The sequence below is a fragment of the Gavialis gangeticus genome, unplaced genomic scaffold, assembly GCF_001723915.1.
Source record: "Gavialis gangeticus isolate Ggan-Ray unplaced genomic scaffold, GavGan_comp1, whole genome shotgun sequence".
NCBI lineage: Eukaryota > Metazoa > Chordata > Crocodylia > Gavialidae > Gavialis > Gavialis gangeticus.
This window is the reverse complement of record NW_017729011.1, coordinates 6,391,289-6,402,484: the sequence shown is the minus strand read 5'-3', so window position 1 is coordinate 6,402,484 and position 11,196 is coordinate 6,391,289. Positions and strand designations below refer to the sequence as shown.

General features: G+C 46.8%; 1 protein-coding gene across 1 annotated transcript in view; it reads right to left on the bottom strand.

Annotated features, from left to right (window-relative positions):
• Positions 1-15: 15 nt before the first annotated feature.
• LOC109292723 (dual specificity testis-specific protein kinase 1-like) overlaps positions 16-11,196 on the bottom strand; it is a 34,972-nt gene continuing 23,791 nt past the window's right edge. Inside the window, exons 5-9 of the mRNA XM_019510282.1 lie at positions 10,754-10,903; positions 7,293-7,466; positions 5,834-5,917; positions 3,966-4,052; positions 16-414 (exon numbers count right to left, since the gene is read on the bottom strand). Coding sequence (XP_019365827.1) covers positions 313-414; positions 3,966-4,052; positions 5,834-5,917; positions 7,293-7,466; positions 10,754-10,903 — 597 coding nt within the window. The 3' untranslated portion in view covers positions 16-312. The remainder of the gene's footprint in view (positions 415-3,965; positions 4,053-5,833; positions 5,918-7,292; positions 7,467-10,753; positions 10,904-11,196) is intronic.

The window sequence follows — 11,196 nt, the reverse complement described above, 5'->3', positions numbered from 1 at the left end:
CTCTGTCCCGTATTTACAACAAAAATTAGTACTTCCTCCTTTAAAAAAAAACCTAAATACTTAAAGTCTGAATTGTTTCTGTTAAAAACCTCATCTAGAAAAAAAAATACCCCAGGAAACCTGCCCCTTTGCATTTTTTTTAAACCACATTTTCAATGTGAGAAACCAGAGAATGAGAATGCAGTTAAATAAATACCATTGCATTGCTTTGCTCTTTCACCCTTGCTCTCTTTCTGCCCGTGCAAATATTGGATGTACAGGTAATTTACAGTTTGAGTCTGACTCTGCCAGGTCTCAGAAGAGCCTGGGATATCATCCAGACAGCTGATTGTCCTTCTTGGGCTCCAGGCTCTCTGCTACATCTTCCAGCTCATCTAGGAGTTCAGAGAAAGATGGCCTCTTGAATGCTTCCACCTGAAAGGGGGAGTGGGAAGAAGGGAGAGGATGAATCAAATATCCTGATGGGATGGGACACAATGAAGATGAAACAGTGGCTCTCCCAGAGCTAGATGAGCTCATACAGGGCACAGAGCTTTAGCAGGACTGAGAGTGAAGCTACTTGTGGGGGGCAAGCTAGGTTAAGTGTGATGCCCTGCCCTTCACCACTACCCCAGCTTCCACCCCCATCCCCGGACAGCTGCTCCATTGCTTGCAAGACATTAGCAATCTCACATCAGTGTCACATGAATGCAAGACCAAACCTCCCTGTACCCTGCCTCCTGCTCATCCATTTCACCTTGTGCAGTGTTCTAACCTGTCCTTGGAGGGACAGCTGCTGCCAGACTGAGGAGTGGGGATGGGAAAAAAAGTCCTCTCTCTGGAGCAAGCATGTATTGAACACAGCAATTTGCAAAGCACACAACAGGGAACTACCAAAAAAATCTTCACCTAAGCTAAGATACAGGCCAGTAAAACACAGCATACACAACTTAGTCTAACTTAAAATGTAAAGCAGGAAGACAAGAGAAAGCCTTGCAGAAGTCTTACTAATCCTGAGGGCAGAGTGTCTCCTTACAACCAGGCATTCAAAAAGGCTTTGTTTAGGTTTTACAGGTTCTGCTTTATAATATAAAAGTAGCTCTCTGCATTCTTTGGTCTACAACTTCCAGCCAGAAGCTGTCTGCAACTTCCCTTAACTCCATCTCCAGCACATATATGTGAGGATTTGTCAGGTCTTTGCCAACACTTCCAACCTCTCAGTCTGGTCCTGAAGGTCTTAGCTCTTGTCTCACAGGTGCAGGTCTTGGATCTGCACACAGGGGACTAGCTTGCCTCTCTCCCCCACTCCAGGACCGCTGTGGAATCAATCCCCTCCCTAGCTGCAGGCAAGCTGGACTAAGGGAGGAATTAACCCCATCTCTGCCTAGCTACAGGAAAGCCGTGGAGGTGCACCTGCAGCTGGCAAACACCAGCTGTGATCCACAGGGTTTGCCGGTGGGCTGGGGAGGGCAGTGTCTGATGATACTAGAGAGCAGAGGGGAGGGGGTCTCTGATTTAACTTAAACCAGGAAGGGGTCTGGGACAGACATTGCATAAATCAGTTTGAGCCAAATCAGTCTGATACTACATTCAACCAGGTTTACCTCAAACCAGTTTCAGCCATTTTCAAACTAGTTTATGTGCACTGAATGCCTGCTTTGTTACAGGTTTAAACCAGTTTCTGATCACTTAAACCGGTTTATGTGTAATGTCTATCCCTAGCCTTAGTCAGTTGTTCTGGGCCAGGTCAGCACTGCACCCCTTCCTCCCTCCCTAACAGATCACCAAACCTCCCTAAGTGGCCCCTTTGTGGGCCAAGTGGCAGGAATGGGGATGTGGGCAGGCAAGGAGCAGCATGCAGGAGCAGGATTGGCAGGTAAGGGGCAGGGCCAAGGCCAGGACTGGGATTGGGATCACAGGGCAGTGACAGCATGGGGCCAGAACCATGGCAGAACTGCAATCTGATGCCCACAGGTCTCTGCCTGCAAAACCAGCACAGGGACATGCAGGGAGCAGATCATGGCTCTGCCCCAGGCCCTGGCCCTGCGCTGTCACTACCTTGCGATCCTAATCCTGATCCCTGGTCCCCCCTGCCTGCCAGCCAGAAGGAGCTGCTGCCCCCGGGACTGCCAGGGAAGGGAATCTGCCCCTGGACATGCAGCAGTGCTAGGCCAGTGGGAGTGGCCGCATATGCCACGGCCCAGGCTGCCCCAAGGGACCCAATGTGGTCCACTTCCGGGTCTACTGCTGAGTGGGCTGGGGGCCCCCTGCACCCCTGTGGGGCACTGCATCCGCCCCAGCATCGCAGCGCTCACGAGCCGCCTGCTACCTAGAAGTATGTAGAAAAATCAGTTAAAGCTATATCCATGTCCAAATTGCCAAATCTGTCCGAATCTCTCCAAATCAATTGGGAGGATTCCAAATCGATTCAGAGAGATTAAAGGGTCCTCTGATTCAATTCAGATTCAGATATTCAGCCACCAAATCAGGCCAAATCTCCACTGAATCAAATCGGGGACTGAAGCTTCACACAGCTCTACCAGGTAAACCAGGACCCTGTAAGTATTTTATATTGTCAAGTTAGAGATGTCTAGGGAGACATCTCCCTTTATGTCAAGAGGAAAATTTCTAACATTTCCTCCATTTTTGTCGCATAGATCTGCTCTCCACATGATCTGATTCATTATCAACTCCTGGTGTCAGAGCTGCCTTAGAGAGTCAGGAGCTGAAGGCACATGAATGTTAGCTGGCTGCCCTTTCTGATTCATCTCTTTGATTCAGGAATATGTTATTCACACTTCATTAAGACTGTTGCTGAAGCTCATTTTAACATGTTACTTTTGAGTTCCTAGCTAATTAGGTGCAGTGTAATCATACAACTTCTCTGCTCTCTGCCTGGATGAGTAACTGCCTCTGTTCCTTCCTTGCTGTGATTAACTAGAGTAAGTCTTTGCTTTATTTCCAGCTTGTCTTATAAAGCTCCAAGCAACATCTTTGCTTTGTGTTGCTTTAAAAAAAAAAAAAAAAAGAACACAAAGATGTTGTGATGTGACAAAGGAGTCCTGGAGGATGGAAGAAAAACTTAGAGACTGCATGCTCGAGGCTGTGTCATTTGTTTCTCTCCATTTGTAACTCTCCTGTTCTTGTACCCGCACTATGTCATCTGTGTAGTCCAATGGCCATTTTATCTTTCTGCTGTGGGTCCAAGTCACTGCATTACTTGGAAAACGTACATTCCTACATTAACTATCCCTGCAAGACTTTTAGGGAAATACCTAATGCAGAGGGTAAGGCAAACAATGACTCCCACTGGTCTAAACCAGTGGTCTCCAACCTTTAAGTAGAAAATCACCTTTGGCATTTAAAAGCAACCCAAAATCTGCTGTGTGCTGCCACCCCACCCAGCAGGTAAGTCTGTGGGGTGGGAAGGAGCGGGGGTAGATTGAGGCAGAGGAAGAAAAAATTATTTGGGGGCGCACCTCCCCAGCAGATAAGTCCCACCCAGCCGGGGCCCCACTCAACTTACCCCTGCTCCTGCCTCTGCGGCACTGTCCCTCACCACAGGGGCCTCAATCTAGCCCGCGCCCCTTTCCTCCCCCACGGACTAACCTGCTGGGCTGGGGTGCACGTGTGCATGCATGCAGGCACTCAGCCCCCCACCCCAGCCTCGGATCGACTCCAAGAGGCTCTGAGATCTACCGCTGGATCGCGATCCGCTGGTTGGTGACCACCGGTCTAAACTATGGAGCTGTTTTGTCCACTTCCCTCGAGTTTTCTTATTATGATGCAGTTGTAACACACAAGCTACACCATCCCTTGCTGGTGGCTAACCTACTCAGGAGATAAAAGCCTACCACTGGTTCATGAGACTGGAGTCACTCCTCTAGCTAAAATGGTAAAGGCAGTAGGTTCAATCCCCACTGGGCTTGGTGTGCAATTTGGGTTCTTGCGCCACTGACAGAAAGGAAACCAGGGGAGAGACATACCCAGCAGCAGCTAGCAGCTAGGTCCACAACCCGCTTGGGGCATTCACTGATCATTTCTTGGAAGGCAGCAACATCTAAGCCATAATCCTGTGGGAGAAGAGCGAAAGGGATTCTGGGTCAGTAACAGGCCTGGCAGTGGGAAGGTGGTCATGACGGGGTGCGCTGTCAGCTGGAGCTTTCCACTCATAGCAGAAAGTGTGAAAGGAATTTGCAAATCCTCAGAATAATTCAGCTCAGGCTGAGTTTCAATTTTCACCACAAAGCAATCCTTCTAGACGCAGCTCCCAGTTACCAAAACCTAAATGCTATGAACATGGACACTGGATGTGAGAAGCCAGAGGTATGATACAAATCAACTCCTTGACTAATGGTTTGCCCTCCTCAGGAGATCTCAAAGCACTTAACTATTCATTGATTAAGACTCCCATCCATTCCAGAATAACCATCATAGTGACTCTGCAGAGATGCCCAGAAAAACTGAAGCAGAAGACACTTTAGAAATGCTAAAGGGAGACAGATAAATCAGCAACAGAACTGGAAGATGTAGAGTCCCCATTTCTAGTCCTGCTTCCAACCCCTGGACAATGTATTGCCTCAGGGAAGTATGGTCCAGTGTTTGTGGTATCAGCTGAGGACCTGGGTGACTCAGGTTAGATTCCCTGCTCTGCCCCAAACTTCTTGTCAGCCCTGGGCAAATCCCTGAGTTAGATCCAGTGTTTGTGTAACTACTCCTCCTTCCCTTGAGATACCACATTCTGGAGTCTCTGGTATAACATTTCTCTCACGTGGTAAAAACAGATAGAGATTAGTCTCAGCCTGGGCTAAGACAGTGTTGAGTTCTTTGGTTCGCAGAGAAATTCCAATATTTTGGTATTTGGCTGTGTCACAAATTGGCATGAAAAGTCCAAATTAAAAAAAAACAAACCCACCAGAAAACCCCCAAAAACCAAATAATGAAACAGAAAGCCCTGAACTTGGGGAAGGTTTCATAGATTCGTAGATTGTAAGGCTGAAAGGGACCTCGGAAGATCATCACATCCAGCCCCCTGCACCAGGCAGGAAAGACAACTGGGGGTCAGGTGACCCCAGCAAGGTGACCATCCAGTCTCCTCTTGAAGATCTGCAGGGTAGGCAATTGCACCACCTCTGCAGGGAGCTTATTCCACAGTCTGGACATCCTAACTGTGAAGAAAGTTTCCTAATGTTGAACCTGAAGTGGTATTGCAGGAGTTTGTGGCCATGGTTTTCCCTAAGGCTGCCCTGGTGAACAGTTGCTCGCCGAGCCCTTGACATACTCCTCTAGTGTAGCGGTGAGCTCCTGCCAGGTCCCCTCTCAGCCTTCTTTTCCTCAGGCTGAAGCAAAGAAGTTGATGTTTGCTGACTGAAACATGACACTTTAATAAAAAATGTCAACGTACAATGAAACCACTTAAATTTTTCATTTCAAATTGACATTTGAGCTTAAAAAGCAAAATGGTAATTCAAAAGGAAGTGCTCTGAATTGAGTTCCTGAAAATTAAAATTCTGGGGTTCAAAACATCACATCAGAGAAATGGATTTAAGTGTAATTAAAGCCAATGTTTCTCCCTGCAAAAAAAGTTGGATTTCTGCTAAACCATTTTCCAATGAAAAGCGGTTTTGTTAGAAACTCTTCCACCTGCTCTTATTATAAGCCTGATCCTTTTAGTGCATGTGTCTGTGTGGGCTCATACACATGATCAAGTACAAGTATGTGCAGCCACATAATGGTACTATGTCTTCAGGATTCAAGTCCATGCTCTCCAGAGTTGAAAAAGCCAGTGGCCTCCATCTATTATCTCCAAAGCCGACATGAAACACCAGTCAAGCCTGGCTCCAGTAATAATTACCCGAGTCCTGGGAAGCACTTCAGGATCAGCTGGAATTCTGCCCAGTATTTCACACAGGACTATGCCAAACGAGAACACGTCCACCTGTGGAAGGGATCAGAGAGAGAGAGAGAGAGAGAGAGGCAGGATTGTCAAGCCTCCTCTTGAAGGCCTCCAAGTTAGGTGATAGCACCACCTCTCTTGGAAGCCCGTCCCAGGTTCTGGCCACCCTTATTGTAAAAAAATGCTTCGTAATGTCTAACCTAAATCTACTCTCCACTAGTTTGCACCCATTATTCCTAGTTACTCCCTGGGGCACTCTGGTAAACAGCGCATCCCCAATTCCCTGCTGTCCTCCCCTGATAAATTTATAGGTGGCCACAAGGTCACCCCTCAGCCGTCTTTTGTATAGGCTGAAGAGATCCAGATCTCTCAATCTCTACTCGTAGGGTCTTTCATGGAGACCACTGATAATGTGGATGGCCCTCCTCTGAACCCTTTCCAGATCCTCTGTGTCCCTCTTGAAGTGCAGCGCCCAAAACTGGACACAGTACTCCAAATGCAGCCTGACTAATGCTGCATAGAGGGGGAGCATCACCTCCCTCGATCTGTTGGTCAGGCATCTGCCAATACACGACAAGGTGCAATTGGCTTTGTTGATGGCCTTGTTACACTGCCGGCTCATGTTCATCTTGGAGTCAGCTATAACTCCAAGATCTCGCTCAGCCTCTGAGCTGCTGAGGAGGACATCCCCCAACCTGTAGGTGTGCTGGGGATTCCTCCTTCCTAGGTGGAGTACCTTACATTTATCTTTGTTGAATTGCATCCTATTACGTTCCGCCCATTGATCTAACCTGTCCAGGTCAGCCTGTATCTGTATTCACTTTGCCCCATAATTTGGTGTCATCTGCAAACTTGGAGAGGGTGCTTACCACACCCTTGTCTAAATCACTGATGAAGATATTAAATAACACTGGCCCAAGGACCAAACTCTGTGGGACATTAAACAGTATTGTTTAATGTTGCTGTCGTCTTTATAGTGGCAGGTGTATTCTCACCACACTGGCTACATTTCAGTGGAGATTGAAGTGACTGAAGTACTTACGTGGGTTTGTGGCCACTAACCAGCACTCACATGTTTTCATCATCAGAAGTTCAAAGTCCTGTTCCCCTAAGCAAGCAGGATCTGTCCCTCTAACTAGTAATGATTTAACTAGGCTAGTCAAACATCAGCACTTTTTGAGTCTGAAAAGGACTTTACTGGGCAAAACTTCAGGCCACAGGTACACACACAAAGCTCAACTAACTCACACAGGCTTTGGTGAGGGATCAGACTGCATCCCCAAGGATGTTGGTCTGATTCTGCTGGGGCCACTTGGTCCTGCAATTCATAAGCAAGGTCATGGCAATGACCCACCAACAGGAAGAAAAGCTAACCTTAGTACTTGTGTTGGAGACCAGGGAGGAATCAGTACCATACCTTCCTGTCATAGGGCTCCCCTCGCAGCATTTCAGGTGCCATCCAGAAGGCAGAGCCCACAAGAGACAGCTTCCTCTCTGGGTCCTTCACAGGTAGCTCCACCACTTCCCGAGCCAGGCCAAAATCAGTCACCAAGGCTTCCCGGCCCCGTTGTGTCACTCGAATGAGGCAGTTCTGAAATGAGCCTTTCAGTGTGAGATTCCCATGCAGAGAAAAAGCTGAGCCAACTTTTCACCTCCCCCAGAGAATGCTCTTCCACAGGTCCATACCAGGTTCAGCCTACAGTAACCCATCCCTAAACCTTCACAAGTGAATCTCAGTCTCGTGCTAAGTATGTTCCATGTTCTTCCATAGCAGAGACGGGCTACACACTAGCAAGTGCCAATAGGCACCAATGAGTTTGGGAGGTTCAGCAAAACATATCCAGGTGGCCAGTTTGCTTGGTTTTGGTTGTCCTAAACTGCAAAGCACTCCCTTCACTTCCTTCACAGAGTCCTATAGAATTTAACAAAAAGCCAGAACATTTCTATAGGATTGTTTGGACCATATCACAGAAGCAGAGACAAATATATTCCAACTGTAGAATACAATCTCTGGAAAGGAAACAATTTTCTATTAAAGCCTATGCCCACTGACCTTCTAGAATAATTTGTATAAAGGTTTCTTCAATTTCTAGAAAAGTCCTGTCAAATTCTGTAGGATTTCCCTCTATGCGGTTAAGCTGAATGAGGCAGGTTTAAAAAGAGCAAACAAGGAAAATCTGCTTAAGATGACTGGCTTGCACAGACTTCAAGCCTATTTCTCCTCCCCTCCTTCCACATTCTGGGCTGTCATTGCTGGGAACAGTCACTGGGAGATGGGAGGGAAGAATGTGCATCTGGGCCAAACTGCAGAGAGAGGCACTTCATGTGCAGTGAAATTCAGTAATATGCACTCACTGGTTGGTGGCACATTCAGGGTGGTTCTGATTTTACAAGGTGCTAACAGGACATCAGGATCAATTCACGGGCAACTACTGATGTCCTATAACATCCAGTGAAATAGAGGTAAAGCCATAGTCCTATCAAAGCACTTTGTTCTCCAACCGTGTTTGCATTTTGATGCTTGTGACTGAATTGAGCAAGCAGCTGTGGAGATAACGAAGCTGTGTCAGCTTCCTGTACTGATGGTTCTTAGGGCTGTGATGCTTGGCTGACTTCATCACATCCCTACTCCATCAATACTTCACGTTTCCACAGAAAAGGCTATGGAACATCAATGAAGGAGTCACAACACAGCAACAGGTATGTACCTGGCACCTACTGCAAAGGTTTGCAGGGGTTGTTTCAGTACAGGGTGAAGGGTTATTTGACTCTAACAGATACAAGGTAGTAGCCAGATCCTCAAGTAATGTAAACTGATGCATCTCCCTCGTATAAATCTACAAAGTGAATGTGCACAGCACCACTGACAGCAACTTTAGCCCAAGATAGCTTAAGGATTATCATCTGTCCACGATGGTCTTACTTCCACTGATATCAAGGGGAGGTTTGATGTTGCACCAAGGTCAATGCCTGGAATTCTACAAAACTTTCCTAGTGTGTCCCATTTTAAGGTGCCCAGAGGCTGACAGGTAAAGCAGATTCATTCAAAACTAGAGATGGTTCTTTAAGTACAGCTGCTCAGGTGACAGATTGTCATGACAACCCTGGAGAATAAAACAATTTACTGGCTCTCCAAATAGGAGAAGCACAAGAGGAACCTGGAGACTCCCCTCCCTCCTGCCAAGGTGCCTCAAAATAATGCTTAAAGTTCATGCTTCTCAAGCTCTCCAGCAGAGGAACTCAAAGCACTCTGCAGATATTAGGTTGAGGGAGCATCAGGATCTTCCTGCCCCAGGACAGCACCAAGGATCATAATCCCCATTCTGTAGATGAGGAAGAAAGGAGCACAGAGAAAGAAGTGACTTGCGTGAAATCACACAACAGGTGAGAGACCTAAAAAGAAGCCAGAGCCCCTGGCTCCCATTATTATCCTTAGCCATAAGACTAAACAAGAACTGCTGTAACCTGCAGGAGCACCTCTAGGGGAAAACAGGACATTCAAGATGTAGATCCATCCATATCTACTGAGTCTGTCAGCAGTGGTTCCACTTAGGACCAAATTCATGCCAAGAATATCCTTACTAACTTCAGTGGATTTATACTAGGGCTAGGTTTAGCTCTAAGTACTTGATCTGACAGGTCTGCTAGGGTTAGAGCTTCATTGCACCATGAAAAGACTTGTAGTGTTTCATAACCCCTAGTGTTTCATAACCACCACTGCAGATTGAACCGTTTTAAATTAGAAGTATGGGTTATAAGTAGGAAAAGGACTGAAGAGTAGCACTGTCCAGAAGTGCTCCCATTATGTCAGATAAGCAGCATCTGCAAGGAAGCAAAGGAAAACTTTCCAGGCCTTGGTACTGCAGGACCAGTGCAGCTGCAAGAGAAACAAGGAAGATTCTCTTCTGCTTTGGGCCAAAATTCTCAGCCTGCTTCCAAAACCAGAGTCAAGGGTGCCTATACATGTGTAGCATGGTTGCTATGATGCACTGTAATTACCATGCGTCCAGCAGATTCCAGTGTCACATGTATCAGCATCCCTGCACTGAAAAATGGTGGTGGGGAAACTTTAGCTACAACTTGTTCAAAAAGCTTTAGTTAAAGCTCCCCTGTTGCCATTTTTCAGCTCAGGGATGCCGATACGTGTGATGCTTCGGGCACTTTAATAAAAGCGGCTCCAAGAGCATGTCTGTATATGTCCTTTGTTATTAGTGCAATAAATGATGTAATGTAACTTCTACGTGGAGTGGGAAACTGGACCTGGGAACCAATGGATCTGAAAAAGAACAAAACTAGAAGGCCTGGCCCTACTCCCACAGCTACTGCTGGCTCATTGACAGCTCTGTGGTCCACCCTCTAGAGGGGGACAAAGCCCCAACAGACAAGCCACAATAAATACATAAAGCGCAGAAAGTGCTCACAAAGCAAACATGATGGCCCAACCCATCTCCTTCCCCATCTTATTATCAACTGCTCGCTTTTCTTTTTCGTTGCTGTGCTGGTGGTTAGAGGAATAAATCTGGTTTTGATTTGTAACTTGCATACAGTTTCTCTTGCAATGACAGAAGAAAAAGGAATGTGGAATCCTGGCACATACATTTCTACTGAGTGGCTTTTCTTAGTGCAACCACATTTTGAGAAATATATTTTTAGCTCCCTCTGTGTCTCCTGCCTGGTAAGAACATGATGCACCATAATTATAGGGTACAGCAAGAAAGCTTCCGTAAGTGCTCCAGGATGTCACTAGAGAGAATTCAGCCATTTGCAGAGGCCTACGCATCACTTTAAACCCCACAGGAACCTGGAGAGACTACAGTGGAGTCCAGGCCTAGTCCTCAGCACAAGGGTGGCAGAAGTCACCCTCTGCATGCAGTCTACCTTGGAGTTGAGATCCCGGTGGTAGATGTTCTTGGAGTGCAGGTAGATCATCCCTCTTGTGATGTCTGAAGCCAAGTCTACCTTCTCCTTCCAGGTGAGAGTGATTTCCTTGCTGGCCAGGAGCTCTTCCAGACACCCGCCGTTAACATACTGCCAACAGAGACAAAAAAAGGGAAGGTCCGAGGGCTGGGCTGTGAAGGCTTATGGACATTTTTGATGCAAGTCAAGCACTTCCCAAACAGAAATGTCCTGAATCTGTGAGCCCTCTCTCAAGTTAAGTGTTTATACTGCAACAGTCCCAAGCAAGACCAGGGCACCACTGTGCTATGTACACCAAACAAACACCTCCATGAAAAAAGGGAATAACCAAGGCCAACTGTAGTACATGGGTTATTGAAGTTTAGGCAAATCATCACTGTGCAGTGCCAGGTTAACAGCAGCAT